Raw genomic sequence first — 16,535 nt, forward strand, 5'->3', positions numbered from 1 at the left:
CATTAAAGAGGCTTTGACAAGACCCCCCTTTTGCTTGGCCTTGCTCCTTTTTCTCCCGGCCCGTTTCTCTTTCAGGCTTGGGTTCCCCTCGGCTCCCCGAATAACTAGGTCCCACGGGTCGGGACAGGTATCAGGCAGTGGAGTACACAGAGGTTGGGGGTGGAGGGGTTCAGCGTTGACTATACTTTAAATAATCTTTGTTGCTCTAAGATTCTCACACAAACTAGCTCACACAGTTGCCAGTTCATACACCTCTTGAAAAATGAGGTTTGCAAACCTCTGGCAACTTGGAACATGTCAAAACAGATACTCCTCCCACAAAAATCTCAGGAGGTTATCCATTTTTCTGCAGATACCTTTTCTGGACCATCATTATTGATTTCTTCCTGTTTTGTGGGGATACAAGTCCAGTAAAAATAAAAACTACCAGGATTCCAGAGATGGCTCAGCACTTTAAAGGACTCTCAAGATTGGTTCCCAACATGCAAGTTGGGCAGTTTATACCTGTTGCAGCTCCAGCTCCAGGTGATTTGACAACTCCTTCTGTCCTTTGTGGGCACCACAAATGCATGCTAAACCCACATACACAGAAATAAAAAGAATTTTAAAGAGTCCAAACTCTCACCTTGTTAGCTTCCTGGGTCCATTGCTGTTCATAGGGAAAGGTTCTGATCCAGAAACATGACAGAGTCTCTGCCCTGTTCCCTGAAGATACAGGAAGCAGGGCAAGGCAGGCCTGGAACTCTGCTAGATTCATGTGAAGCAAACTAGCAGTGATAAATGCTAAAGCAAACACAAGCCACTCTTTGTCATTTACTTTCTTTATGATAACCTTTTGTCATTAACTTTCTTTATGACTGGGGAGGGAGACAATTTCAATAGAGGCGTAATTTGCCTTTCTCTGAAGGCTAAGGATGCTGAACACTTTAAAAAGTATTATTGTTGTTATTATTATTATGTTATTATTATTGTCATTTGTGTTTCTTTTGAGATTTGACTATTCGGTTCCTTGATGGATCCACATTTTTGTGTTCATGTTTGTGTTTATTTTTCTGGATATTATGCTCTGAGGCACACCTGGCAATGATCTTTTTCCCATTCTGAAGGTTGTCTGTTCACTCTGTTACCAGTCTCTGTCAATGTGCGAAAGTGTTTTAGTTTTATGTAATTCCATTTGTGAATTTTGTGGTTAATTTTTACATGATTAGGGTTTTATTTGGACAGGCTATGCAAGTTCAGCATTTTAGGCTTTAAAGGTGATTTTTTTTGTTATTTTTTATGTTTATGTGCATAAGTATGTATGTAAGCCATATATATATATATATATATATATATATATATACATATACATATATATATGTGTGTGTGTGTGTGTGTGTGTGTGTGTGTGTGTGTACATGTGTATGTACGTGTGTGTCCATGCCTGAATAAACTAGAAGAGGGAATTGTAGTCTGAAAGTGACAGACTACAAGATTGTTAGTTGCCTGATATGGATGCTGGGGAGTCAACCCCCAAACTCCTAAAGAGTAACAAGTTTCTTAACCCCTGAGCCATTTTCCAGTGGTGGAACATTGGGTTTTTGTTTGAGTTTTTTGTTGTTGTGTATGTTTTGTCCATTCATTCAGTCTGTTTCTTAACTAGCAGACCAAGGAAATTTTCATTTAAGGTCATAGGTTTTTGCTGTTATTCATGATTTTATTTGCTGTTCTAGTTCATGACCTAATTGACAGCTCTTTTGGCCTCCCCACAGAGATGGGTGTTCAGGGTTGGGTAAGATTAATTTTTTTTACTTACCTTCAGCTTCCATGAACTATGTTTCTTCCTGTGTTCTTTTTTTTTTTTTTAAGATTTATTTATTATATGTAAGTACACTGTAGCTGTCTTCAGATGAACCAGAAGAGGGCGCCAGATCTCTTTACAGATGGGTGTGAGCCACCATGTGGTTGCTGGGAATTGAACTCAGGACCAAGGGAAGAGCAGAAGGTGCTCTTACCTACTGAGCCATCTTTCCAGCCTTCCTGTGTTCTCTTATGTGAAGTTGTTTCTGCTTCTCCATCATCTCTTCTTCCTCCCTTCTCCTCTTCTCTTATTCCTCTGTGGATAGTACTCCTTCAAGAATTTTCAGCTCTTCTAGCTTATTTGCAATGAATTACTTGAACTTTCATTTGTCTTGAAATTTCCTATTTTCAACTGGGTTTAATAGAAATATTGATGGCTGTGGCACTTTTGGCTGTCCATTATTTACTTTCAAAGGATGAAATACATTCATGTCATACTTACCTAGAATTGAGGGTTGCTCACAACAGATCTGATATCATTCGGATACCTTAGTGCCATGCATCAGTTGAGAGTCTGTGGTTTTTCTGCTCTCATTTTAAATTCTGATGTGAGTCTTCTGGTGATTTGTTTTCACTTGGAATAATATTCAGAGCAAAAGTTACTGCAGCACCAACTGTGGTGATTCGATAACTTTCCCAGAGTTCCTTCCAGGAAAAAACACTGTGTTCACTGTGCTCTTGACTACAGGGATTTAGCAGAGCAGCTCAGGGCCCTGAATGGAGAAAAAAATGTATTTAAGTAGGGAAAAAACCCATCAGTGAATGGGCTAAAGGATTAGAATAAATGAAATAGAGATGAGTATAAAGTAATGGGTTACACATACTGAAAGCAGAGAGAAAGCATTCTGCAATACATTTTGAGAAAGAAAGGAAAGATACAATTTTTTTTCCAAGATACAAGTTACAGCACATACACACTGTGGGGCAGAAGGTAATCAAGTAAAGCAATTGCAAAGAAACATATCTATTATGTCTTAGACTTGTATATATGGATAGAAGATTTTTAAAAGAAGAATAGCAAATTAGTGATTTAAAAGTATAAGCACACATTAACTATGAAATTAAAAAAAAAAAGACTGTTCTGGTTTCTATCATTTTGCTATGCTTTCAGAATATTTCCCATTTTATCTTTTCCTGCAAACATAAAAGTACTCTGGAAATGGCCTCAGAAATCCATGTGCCTCATCAAGAACTCCAGAAGCTCTGGAGATCCTGTCTGCTATAGAAAAGCCTGTGGCAGTGGTAGCAATAGTGAGCTTCTACCACACAGACAAATCCTATCTGATGAATAAGCTGACTGGAAAGCAGAAGGGTGAGTGCTATCAGCAAAGCTCTGCTCAGCTCCCTGGCCCATGTCCACTGTTAGCATGCAGAAAGCAAATGTGAGGAGAAACAATTCAGAGACTCAGGTGATGAGGGATGCTTTGTGTCCCTCAGTGGGTTTGATTTTCTAAATTAGTCTTCTCAATACTTCCTCCCACAATGCCATCACATGTTTTAAAGGTGTAAGCCTGTCATAGTTGAAGAAATAATAAATTAATAGAAACAGTCAAATTACTTTATGATGAATTACAGAATACTTGTTAGAATATTCATAGGATGAGCAAGAGTCCACTGACATCTCAGGTGGAAACAAATGATAATCAGCATTGGATGTTCTGCCCTTCCTGATCCTGGTTTGTAATCAAAACCAATACTTGTAACTGGTTGTTCTCCTGTAAATGGTAAATATGTTCATTCCAATGACATTTCAGGAAGTATGTGCTGTTTATCTCTCCATCTCATTCCTACACTGCAGGCTTCTCTCCCTGAGCTACACTGTGCAGGCTCACACCAAGATCATCTGGATGTGGTGCATGCCTCATCCCCAGAAACCAGTACACACCCTGGTTCTGCTTGAAAAGGAGGGCCTGGAAGACATACAGAAGGTACAACATAATCCTTCAACTTTACTCATGGTGAATCAATAGTCTACACCCAATCTTCATTTATAGTTCTGAAGCATCAAATTAGTGTATCACTTATCTGACATAGGAACCAAAAATTGACACTAAAGTCAACTGGTTTACAGAGAATCAGCCTTTATAAGAATAACTGACATTTTTTGCCATTTTTCTTTTATATCATCACACCATGTTTTGTTGAGACTTTTAATGGTGTCTCTAAATTTAAATATACATTTTCTGAACATACCTAAGTGTGAGGCTATGAAACTGATAAGAATTGTAACTTCTACATACCACTGTCAATGAGAGGAAAATAATATAAAACTTATGTTTTACATACAGTAGAGGACTGCCATGTCTGGGTTCATTCAGAGATGATGCACCTCACCCTCAAGAGACAGGAGGCCCCAGGGAGTTTAGAAGTCAGGTGGGGTGGGGCTGGGAAGCATGTAGGGGAGTTGGGACAGTCAGAAGTTATACTGGCATGGGGGTGGGTATAAAATATTTAATGTAAAACATTAATCAATTTAAAAAAACCTTATGTTTTAGGTTGTGCTCTATTTCCATGATGAGATACGATAACCAGAGAAACTATTATTTTTGTAAAGCATTAAGCAAACATTCATCTGTTTCAGGAGCTTAGCTTATTATCATCATGGTAGAGAGCATGGCACTAGAATTAGCAGTCATGGTGCTAGAACAGCAGCTGAGAGATACATCTTAATCCATAAGTAGTAGGAGAGAGAGGGGATGGGAGAAAAGGCAAGAAAAGAGGGGTAGGGGAGATGCAGAGAGACTGGCACTGGCTTTTGAAACCTTAAATCCTATCCCTAATGACATACTTTCTTCTGTGAGGCCACACCTACTAATCGTTCTAATTCTTCCAAACATTTCCACTCCATTCATGATGGCAAAGCATTTAAAAATATAAGCCTATGGGGCCATTCTCATGCAATCCACCAGAATTTGCAATAGCGCTAGTTTTAATTTATTTCAAACCACCGCAATTAGCAATAACATCTTTTTTCATGGAGGATCACATCACTATTCTTCCCAATATGAGACAAAGAAAACTCTTATTGAAAGACCTTATTTTCCCAAGTGCTAAAATGGCCCTTACCATAACATGTCCTGTGAGAGAAATCCAGCATGTCTGTTTAGATTTTAGTAACTGACCAACATTATGACTTCTAAGTGTGGATGTCCTTCATGCTCTCACACACGTGCATATACATTGTTGTGTTTGAATTACACAGCATGAGTTGAAGATTCATAAAATCATTGTACATGTAGGAAATTGCTATGTAGTAGAAATGACTCATCTTTGATGTCATAGCTGTTGGGGAACAGATGAAGGCCATCTTTGCCTACCTGAGTTGATGGAAAGTCTCTTAGTCACTCTTCCTCATTCACTGGCCTATACAGTGACAACCAGAACGACTCTTGGATCTTTGCCTTGGCAGTCCTCCTCAGCAGCACCTTCATGTACAACAGCAGAGGAACCATCAACCAGCAGGTCATGGACCAGCTGCAGTATTCTTTCGGTGTGCCCTAGCATAGTCCTAAACCTTGAAAAAACAGTGTCTTTATAACATCAGATAGAAAGCCAGGCAAGGACCTCAGTATTTTAAGTCTCTCATTAACAAATCCCCTGATATTCCTCACGTGAGTTTGCCTAATTTTCCAGAACCATTTAAAATGTCTTATATCATATGTTGTCCTAGACAGAGTGGTACACTGCTAATAGAATCCCTATCTGGATCAATATCTTGCACTTACCCAAATCCTCAATATTAATCAGCATCAATGTTCTCAGTAATCAGTAATATCATTATCTCTAAATGTTAGTAATATCCTGACTGCCCACTGAATGCAATCAGTAATATTTATCCTGAAAGCTCATCAAGAGATCCTAAACCTAGAAGGAATAGCTCCATTATTTCAGCAGGTGAACCAGCAGGTAAGGCCATTCTCTTTCTACCACCACAATTGAAATAGCAAATCTAAGGGATTTGGGAAATCCTTTTCTCTTTACCAAGTTCACCTCAATTCTACCACATGTTCAACCTTTCCTGGCCTTTCAACAGAGTCACATACGGCTCAGAACATCCATTTCTGCCTTAATATTCCACATCTTTTAAATCTTCAAGATCAGTTAAAACTATGTCCTTGCAAAGCACCAGTCCTGCCAGCATCTGTAAGTGTTTCCATCTAACTTCCCAGTTAATGTGTGGGAGGAAATGCTTCCTACTAATCTCTCAGGTGCTTGAAGGTACTGTTTGTTTGGGTTTATCTTATCATCAAACTTTGCATGTCATGGAACTGTAGGAGACACAGCTATGCTTCCTATTTAGATCATGCTGCGTGCTGTGATTCTTATGCCAGTAAAACGAAGACAAGAGATTCTGAAGCTCAGGCTCTCATAGAACAGCAACTTCCTAGTCTTTTTTTCAAACATCCACTGGATACAATATTTTTTTGGCCAAAAGGCACTCATCCATACCTGATGTTCCTGCTCCCTCCCCTTCTCACACTGTATTCATCCTTCTCTTACCTTGTCTAGATCATTATCAAAGTGTGCTAAATTTCAATAAACATAACTTCAAACATTGAAATCCAGGACTATTGTATTGTTTTCTTGGCAGATGCCATGAGTCTAACTCTGCCTCCTTTCTGCATAATTTGACTCTTAGCTCTAGAGTTTCTAAGTTATCCAGTATTTCATCCACCACAACAACAAACCTTTTCTGTTTACATTCTCTTTTTCTTGTGTCTTCTTAATGTATGACTCTTGTCACTGTGCCTCTGATAGCCTAGGTTTACTTTCTCTCTAGGGAGTGTCACTGTGCCTCAAGGGCTTCTGGAGCACCTATGTGTCAGCTGTCATCAAGTATCTATCTATAGTTACAGCCACATTCAGCCTTTCACATTTAGCTGCTGATGGAACACCACATGTAGGTATCTTAGAGACGATTTAAATCAAAATTCACAAAATCCCTCCTTCATCCATGTTTCTAATTGTATTAATGTTTTAATACATTTTTGCAATTGCTCAGATTAAAACATAGAAATCACTTAATAAAACCATTTCCTAAACACAAGGAGTCATTATTCTATTATTGTCATCTGCCTTAGAAAAGCTATTTCTCTAGACTGACATATTCCCTATGTTGTGTGTAGTTTTAAAAACATGCTACCACATTTCCCAGGTGGCTGGGACCCTGAAGCTACTGCCTGCACTCTAGCCTTTCCCAGTTCCCTTTTGTTCCTCTAGGCTTAACTTTACCAAGCTGTCAGTACCAAGAAGGCTTCTCTCTTTACTCACTTTTGCACAATCAAAAACACTCAGACAGCTTTATTACTTTAGAATTTGCCTACTAGCACAATTGCTGTATTGAAGTACTTCTTGCTAGGAAATATGTGTGCTTAATAATTTTTTCTTTTCATCTCTCTTTCTGCCCTAAGCTTAATGACTCATGTCAGCTAGCTTCTTACAACCTGCTTGGCTATCTACTGGTGATAGAGGCTGTTGGTTCGAGCTTCCCCAAGATCTGATATCACTCTTTTGTGCTTCTCCTTCCAAACCTGGATGTAAAGTCCCTTCCCTTTTCCTGTAATTCCTTTTCTTCCTGTCCCTTCCACCCAGAAATGGGCTCCTGGCCTTTTGTATTGACCAAATCAAGAACAAAATAGGGAGCCAGATCATAATATCTGCATACCACCCCCTCCATCTCTACATACTTTTCATGACAAACTTTAGTCTAAGCTTTTCTCCTCTTGGTCATGTCAACTGCCAAATGCTTCTTTTCTTATACCCTTGATTATCAAGTACAATGCCAGCCAGTATGACCTTCAGAAATGATATTGTGCTTTATCTTCTCTACACAAAGTACCTTCCGTTTAGTGCAAATCAAACTGAAGGCTAAGGTCTGTCTAACTTAATGTGCTACATGTATATCTTTTGGAAGTGCTGCCCCACCACACTAGCAAGCATGAATTTTACTCAATATACAACCGCATTTTCCTGTTTAAGTGTTTACAAGTGATGTAACTTTATTTGGAACACTCTTCTGTTAAACCTTTCATGTTTGGACTTTTGATAACCTAGAATTTCGCAGAGCACAAGTAGCCTTTGAAGAATACATTGTGCAAGCATCCCAAGGAGATCCATGCATTGACTGACTATTACTTGGGCAAGTTTATTTTTCTGTTTTACTATTTTAGCAATATTTGAGGATTTTTGAATATTATTCATGCACTTATTGGCTATCCTCTTAAGTATGCTATAAACTCTAGTATTGGCATTCTTTTGCTTATTCTAAATGTTTGTCCCAGGGAAAGTGCTTTTTCCATAGAAGACATAAAATAGATATTTGTGACCAAGTAACTTCTGAAAATGAATAAACTAACAAATAAATATGTTATATTTAAGGGGTAGTTTTGGTATCCACAACATAAAATGCTTTCCCAGTAGTTTTCTTAACTGAGCATGCCAGCTATGTGACAGAACTGACTGCTCTAACCAAATCAAAGTCCTCCCCTGATCAGAGTGATATAGACAAGTCAGCTAACTTTGTAGGCTTCTTTCCTGTCTTTGTGTGGACTCTGAGAGATTTTTTCCCCCCCTGGAGCTGGAAGTTAATGGAAGGTCTATAACTCCTGATGAGTACCTGACTAGTTCACTGGCTCTGAGACCAGATAAATGAACAAAATGGAAGTTTGGTTATCATGGTAACAATAGCATAAGTATCATTTCTTTATTCCTGGTAAAATTCTTGACCCTGTAATGATGCTTTCCTCAGTGCTGCTATGGGAAAGGAAAACAAAGCTAGGCTGCAGTTGAACTGTACTATCTACAGATTCTTAGATGAAGGCCTGTTCTTTTTTATTCCTTTTGTTTTCATTTTCCTCATTTCACATTAGATATTACCCTGACCCATCCAGCAGGTCCAGTTATTCCAGGGTCTCAAAGAGGTACTACCTGGGGGTCAAAAATGGGGGGAAGAGAGAAAGGAAGCCAAGCACACTAAGAAAGGCAAAGTCAGTCTGGGTTGTATCAAGGCCTCATTTAATGTCGGGGAGGTAAACGAGTTTTAAGGCTTACAGAGAAGGAATTGACCTTCACACAAGAACAAAGGAGGGAAGGGCGGAGACACCCCTAGTGATTGAAGCAGGAAGCGAAGTGGTCATCTGGTGGGGACACCCGGAGGAGTTAACACTGGCAGGAATATTCCATGGTTAGGGCAGGAACATCTTGTGGTATTCTCGGGAATCTTCTCGCACATGGGGGAGAGCTCCCCCCCATGGGAGCTCTCTCCCATGGGACAGCTCATGGTGGAGGTTCTAGTTAATTATTCTGAAATTTTAGCAGCCACCACCTTAGGGCCATGACTAAGCATTAAATCTGAATAGCTCAGGACGGCTTCCCACATTACCCCCTTGCTTTGGGAAAGTTATATTATTAAAAGAGTCCTATATTTTAAAGAATTACTTTGAAGTTTACTGCATCTAATTTATCTTTCCTTAAGGAACTGATGAGAAAACAAAAGATTTAATGACCTATGACTGTGTATCAGGAAGTTCTTCCTAAAGAGGAAGTACTTCATCTTCGACAGTCCTGCTGACAGGAAGCAACTTCACAAACTAGAGTTGATGCAGGAGGAGGAGCTGAATAAAGAATTTGTAGAACAACTTGAAAAACTCACTTCATATATCTTCAGCTATTCTGGTGTCAAGACTCTGTCTGGTGGCATCATAGTCAATGGCAGTTATAAATCATCCCTTCTACCTTTTATTTGGTCTTCTGCTCCTTGTAGAATACTGACAAAGCCACTTCAAACCAGACCAAACACCATTTGTTCATATTGCTGAAAATATAATGCATGTCTCTCATGTCGGACTTTAGTTGGGAATTAAATCTATTTCTCACAATCTCATATTTGTAATAGCAAAAGGGAGGGGAAATCACCAGAATTCAATGTAGCCTGAGAAACAATTCCTATTTGCTCATGGTTCCCTACTAATGAATAGGTTAACTCAAAATCACAAAAGATCAATAACACATTGAACTAAAACAACAGAGTGAAACCTAAGGCAAGACATGACTTTCCAACGTCAGTAAAGTAAAAGTTATATGACTGAAAGAAGAGAGTGCATGAGAGCTGTGGAGTCATGATACAGTGGGGATGTCCTGATAGAGCAGAACATGATGGTAGGAATGTACGATTGGTTCCAAGTTCTGTAGGAAGGTCTCCAATTTATAGACATAACACTTGAAGAAAATTAAGTGGTCATTGGGTTAGAACAAAATTATGGCAATAAAACTGTCAAGGTGACATGGAAGGTAATATATTTTGATGCCATATATAAAAGTTTCCATTATAATAAAATATGACAGTATGGTAGGTCCAAGAAGGAACTACAAATATGTCACTTCAGACTGAAGCTCTTCATTCTTGTATTATTTCTTGAGAAAGTAATATCAGGAGGAAAAATTCATTTTTGGAGTGGGTTAAATTGTTTGTATTTGGATAATTTAATGTGGGTTTCCCCCCTGAGGTTTGTAATAGAGAATACCATGCAGTCAGGCAGCTAACTGGCCAGGGATTTTGGTCAGATATTAGAGTGATTTACTAGCATTCACCAAGTTGTTAGTTTGATCCCAGCACCACATGAACTGGTACAGCTGTGAAAACCTATAATCTTAGTTTTGCAGGAATAGATGCAGGAGGATCAAAAATACAAATTCATTATTGACTATATATCAAGGTTAAGGGAAGTCTGAGAGATGTTAGACTATTTTAATAAAAAAAAAACAACAAATAAATGAACACACACACAAAATATAATTAGAGATTTGAAAGAAAGCATAAAAGAAAATCTATGATTCATCCGAACTATAGAAACAGAAAAGGAAGTGTAGGACTGACTTACACAGAACCATTGAAAGGATCTGACACCTGCTCTGGGGATTGTTTTTGTTAAGATGGTCATTTTCACTATGTATGTTAATCCTACTGATCCCTATGTAGGGGAGATCATTCCATCTTTTAATATCTTCCTGCAGGGACTTGAAGTTCTTGTCATATATGTCTTCACTTGCTTGTTTTTTTTTTCACTTGTTTGGTTAGAGTTACATCAAAATATTTTATATTATTTGTTGCTATTGTAACAGGTGTTCTTTTCCTAATTTCTTTCTCAGCCCATGTATATCATTTGTATAAAAAAGTACTAATTATTTTTTTGTTTAGTTGATTTTGTATCTAGCCACCACTTTGGTGAAAGTATTTATCAGTATAGGAGTTCTCTGGTAGAATTTCAGCAGTTGTTTATGTATACTATCATATCACCTGAGAACAGTGATACTTTGACTTCTTCCTTTCCAATTTGTATCCCCATGATCTCCTTTAGTTGTCTTATTGCTCTTGTTAGAACTATATTAAATAGATGGGGAGAGAATGGGCAGCCTTATTCTTTCCATATTTTTAGTGATATTAATTTCAGTTTCTTATATTTAATTTTATGATAATTATTGGCTTGCTGTATATTATTTTAGTTATGATTAGGCATGAACCTTAAATCCTTGATATCTCCATGACTTTTAATATGAAGGGGTATTAGATTTTTGTCAAAGACTTTTTTAGCTTCTAGTGAGATGATCATGCAATTTATTTTTCTTTTTAGTTTATTTATAGAGTAGATTACATTGATTGATTTTCATAAATTTTACCATTTCTGCATCCCTGGGATGATGACTACTTGATCATGGTGAATGATGTTTTTGATGTGTTTTTTGACTCATTTTGCATGTATTTTATTGAGTATTTTTTTCTCAATAATTGGTATGAAGTTCTCTTACTTTGTTGAGTCTTTGTATGTTTTAGGTTTCAGGATGTGGCCACATAGAATGCATTTGGTAATGTTCTTTCTGTTTCTCCTTTGTGCAATAGCATGAGGAGTATTGGTATTACCTCTTCTATGAAAGTCTGGTATACTTATAATTCTGCACTAATAACATCTGGACATTTTTCTTTTTCTTTTTCACTTCTTTTCTTTCTTTCTTTTTATTAAGAGAGTTTTAATAACTGCTTCTATTTACTTAAGGTTTTAGAACTGTTTAAATAGATTATCTGATCTTGATTTAAGTGCTACCCATCTAGAAAATCATAAAAAAAATCATTCATTTCATTTAGAATTCCAGTTTTATAAAGTATAGCCTTTTGAAGTAAGATCTAAGGATTCTTTGGATTTCTTCAATGTCTGTTTTTATATCTCCCTTTGCATTTATGATGTTATTAATTTGGATACTATCTTTCTGCCTTTTAGTTAGTTTGGATAAGGGTTTGTTTATCTTGTTGATTTTCTCAAAGAATCAGACTTTTGTTTTTTTTTTCTTTGAATTGTTCTCTTTGTTTTGAATTGATTGATGTCCACTCTGAGTTTGATTATTTCCTGCCATGCACTCATCTTGGGTGTGTTTGCTTCCTTTTTTCTAGACCTTTAAAGTAGACATTTTAATTGCTAGTATGAGAATTCTCTTTTTTTTTAATGAAGGCATTCAGAACTATGAACTTTCCTTTTAACACTGCTATCATTGTGTCACATAAGTCTGGGTATGTAATGCCAGACTCAGATAGTATGCAAAGACAAGGAGCATTTATTCGGCAGAAAAATCTAGCATATAAGGGTTATCATTGTTTCCAAATGGCAACATCCAGAGAAACAGTTTATGTAACAACAGGGCTCCTTTTTTTTTCTTTTTTTTTCTTTTTTTTTCTTTTTAATATTTTTATTTTCTATATTCTTTGTTTACATTCCAAATGATTTCCCCTTTCCAAGATCCCCCCTCCCCATATGTTCCATAAACCTTCTTCTCTCCACCCATTCTCCAATCACCTCCCTCCTTTTTCTCTGTCCTTTTATTCCCCTCCAACGCTAGATCAATCCTTTCCAGGATCAGGACCCTCTCCATACTTCTTCATGGGAGTCATTTGTTATAGGATTTGTGCCTTCAGTATTCAGAGCTTCTGGGCTAATTAATATCCACTTATCAGAGATTGCATTCCATGTGTATTCTTTTGTGATTGGGTTACCTCACTTAGGATGATATTTTCCAGATCAAACCATTTGCCTAAAAATTTCGTGAATTCATTGTTTCAAATTGATGAGTAGTATTCCATTGTGTAAATATACCACATTTTCTGTGACCATTCCTCCTTTGAGGGACATCTGGGTTCTTTCCAGCTTCTGGCTATTATAAATAAGGCTGCTATGAACATAATGGAGCATGTGTCTTTATTGCATGCCAGGGAATCCTTTGGGTATATGCCCAGGAGAGGTATAGCAGGGTCATCCGGAAGTGTCATGTCCAGTTTTCTGAGGAACTGCCACACTGATTTCCAAAGTGGTTGTACCATCTTACAGCCCCACTAGCAGTGGAGGAGTGTTCCTCTTTCTCCACATCCTCACCTACACCTGCTGTCTCCTGAGTTTTTGACCTTAGCCATTCTGACTGGTGTAAGGTGAAATCTCAGGGTTGTTTTGATCTGCATTTCCCTAATGACTAATGATGTTGAGCACTTCTTAAGCTGCCTCTCGGCCATCCGAATTTCTTCAGGTGAAAATTCTTTGTTTAGATCTGTACCCCATTTTTTAATAGGGTTATTTGGTTCCTTGGGGTCTAACTTCTTGCGTTCTTTGTATATATTGGATATTAGCCCTCTATCAGATGTAGGGTTGGTGAATATCCTTTCCCAATTTGTTGGTTGCCATTTTGTCCTTTTAACAGTGTCCTTTGCCTTAGAGAAACTTTGTAATTTTATGAGGTCCCATTTGTCAATTCTTGATCTCAGAGCATAAGCTATTGGTGTTTCTGTTCAGGAACTTTTCGCCTGTGCCCATGTCCTCAAGGGTTTTCCCCAGTTTCTTTTCTATTAGTTTCAGTGTGTCTGGTTTTATGTGGAGGTCCTTGATCCATTTGGAGTGGAGTTTAGTACATGGAGATAAGAATGGATCAATTCACATTCTTCTGCATGCTGACCTCCAATTGAACCAGCACCATTTACAACAGGGCTTCTTAATTGCTTCTGAGATAATAGCCAGTGACTAAGACTTAGGGCACATTATAAGGTGTTACAGAAACCATTAAATGAAGGTTGTGAAGATGTATACTGCAGGACCTAAGAGCAAAAACAGGAGATAAAACATTGACTGAGTTTTTTAAAACAAGACTTCAAGGATGGCCTAGTTACATTTTTATAATTCTCAAGACCCTGAAAGCCAGTGACAAATGGTAAAAGTTAAGGCAGATAATTGTTCCTTGTGTATATGCATGTAGACATTCTCTCTTATAACCTATTATTCAATTCAGGATCTGAATATGCAGTCTCACAGTGAACACAACTCTGAGAGTTGTACAAGACAAAGGGCAGAGATGAGGACTCCCCTCCCTGAGACTTTCTCCTTGAGACTTCAATTTAGAGAAACACAATAGAAGTTTTACCTTCCCTCCTGCTGTGTCATTTTGAGGTGTTAACTGTAGGCTGGTAAAGCCAGCCTTAAGGGACTAGGTCCTGCTGATCACCTGCAGAACTGCAGAACCATAATACCTTTCACCTAGGATAGATAGCAAGTGGTCTTAATGGTCCAGGGCTTCATTTCTGAATAAGATATGAAAAATGAACCCCTCACTGTTAGGTCCCTTTGATTCATAACCTCAGTTTCATTATTTCTATGTTTAGTTCCTGTCTCAATGACCTGTCTATCAGTGAAAGTAGGATGTTGATGCCTTCCACTATTAATGTGTGGGGTTTGATATGTGGTTTAAACTTTAGTGATATGTCTTTTATGAATGCGGGTGCCCTTGTATTTATAGGAAGTATGTTCAATAATGAGAAGTTATTCTGGTGGATTTTTCGTTTTTATTAGTATGAAGCATCCTTCCCATTTCTTTTGATTAATTTTGGTTGAAATCTACATTATTAAATATGATAATGCCTACTCCAGTCTGACTCTTGGGTACATTTGCTTTGAAAACCTTTTACAGCCGTTTACCTGCTTCTTTCTTGTTCTGTGAACCTAGATGATTTTGTTAGGTAGACCTGATGGAGGCCAGCAGAGTCAGAAGCACCATTTTAATTTTCAGTTCCAGTGGTCCAATCAACAGTGTATCTCAAAAGGCTGAGGCATTAGGTTCACAAGGTCAAGGCTTGACTGAGTTGAACCAGTTGTAAAGAGACTCTGTGCTTCATCCTCCTCACCCTTAATCCAAGGCCAATGACATATAATCCCCCAGTTGCAGGGTATCATTCACAAACCTTATTACATTCTCATCCCCTTACTGCTCTGTTTCCTCTCCACCACTGCTCTTTATGTCTGCTTATTGCTAAATGAAGCCCATTTCAGGGTATGTCTATTAAACTGTAGATTTGAATTGCAGATTCTCCTCAGGTGTTTTCTAGGATTTCGGTGACAGTATCCTCAACTAACCTATCAAGGACTATAAATTTCTCACATACTAAATAGAGTAACTGAAATTTCTACATGTAGCATGGCTTTGTGCATCAGATTCTATGATATAATATTTATCTCTTAATTTTTTTTATATTGAATGGGACCAATAGAAATTTTGTTTCTGCCACACATAGAACATTCTTATCTCTGGAAGCATCTTAAAGCATAGAGTCAGTCCCAAATCTTTGTGCAAAATGGCTAAGTGCTCACATTGCCAGTAACATCTTGTTTTCTGGGCATCCCTCCACATATATACTGAGTCTCCATAGTTGCTAATAAAACGGTCTGCGCATTGAGGACCCCACGTGCTTTAATATATTTGTCTTCTGTCTTTGTTACTACAACTGGGACATGTACTAATTCCCTTGATTGAATGCCTGCCCTGATCCTGATTTAGATAGTCACTTTCCATTTTGTTTGAGCATTCTTTCTCATGTTTGAGAGTTCGCACCTCACAGCTCAGAGATATAGCAAAAATGAACAGGCAAGCTGATGCTGACTTTATAGAAAACTATTTTTTACATGAATCAAGGGATGTAGGAACTGGACCTGAGTGTTGTAGGCTAGTGGTGTTTAGAACTGTCAGGCTTCATTACTAAAGTTGGAGAAAACAATGTGTGTGTGTGTGTGTGTGTGTGTGTGTGTGTGTGTGTGTGTGTGTGTAAGAGAGAAAGAGAGAGAGAGAGAGAGAGAGAGAGAGAGAGAGAGAGAGAGAGAGAGAGAGAGAGAAGGGAAAGAAATCATGAAAGTAGAAGAAGGAAAAGGCTTTTGAGAAAACTGTCAAAATCCCCCCAGAGTTTAGTGTAAGTACCAAAGGAGATTTGTGACAATATGAAGAACCTGGAATGACTTCTGGGTTCATTTTCCATCTCCATTCATTTTAGGAACAGGAAAAACTTCTCAAGGACAGATTCAAGAATGAGAGTAAGAAACTATATGAATAGTAGAGGAAATCAAGAACATGTTATCTGCACAGTGTAAAATTCTTTAAAATTCAAACAGACTAATGTTCTCTACCCTGGTTCCACTCACAAGGAATCAACTTTGGGGACCACTTTGGACTGTGAAGAAGCTTGGCATTGTACCAGGCTTGAAGACATGACACTTTATTGGGAAGAACATAGAAATAAAAATAACAAAGTAGATTTCACATATAAAAAGAATGTTTGGTTTATGAAATAATTCAGTTTATGTTTGTGTTAGAACTAAAGATTCATGTGATCTTTAATTGGGTCTTGT

At 37.8% G+C, this 16,535-nt stretch overlaps 1 protein-coding gene across 6 annotated transcripts in view; it reads left to right on the forward strand.

The window, feature by feature from the left end:
- Positions 1-16,535, forward strand: part of LOC127682613 (guanylate-binding protein 1-like) — a 248,504-nt gene that overhangs the window by 205,144 nt on the left and 26,825 nt on the right. The window contains exon 1 of one of the 6 annotated variants that reach the window (XM_052179091.1): positions 3,117-3,151. The exons of 3 other annotated variants lie outside the window; for them this stretch is intronic. In XM_052179091.1, the coding sequence (XP_052035051.1) occupies positions 3,124-3,151 (28 nt within the window). In that variant the 5' untranslated portion in view covers positions 3,117-3,123. Of the gene's footprint in view, positions 1-3,116; positions 3,152-5,217; positions 5,265-5,300; positions 5,319-16,535 lie in introns of those variants that run through there. 2 more of the 6 variants (XM_052179096.1, XM_052179099.1) reach the window with 2 other exon arrangements.

This window comes from Apodemus sylvaticus, chromosome 4 (genome assembly GCF_947179515.1).
Source record: "Apodemus sylvaticus chromosome 4, mApoSyl1.1, whole genome shotgun sequence".
In the NCBI taxonomy this organism is placed as follows: domain Eukaryota; kingdom Metazoa; phylum Chordata; class Mammalia; order Rodentia; family Muridae; genus Apodemus; species Apodemus sylvaticus.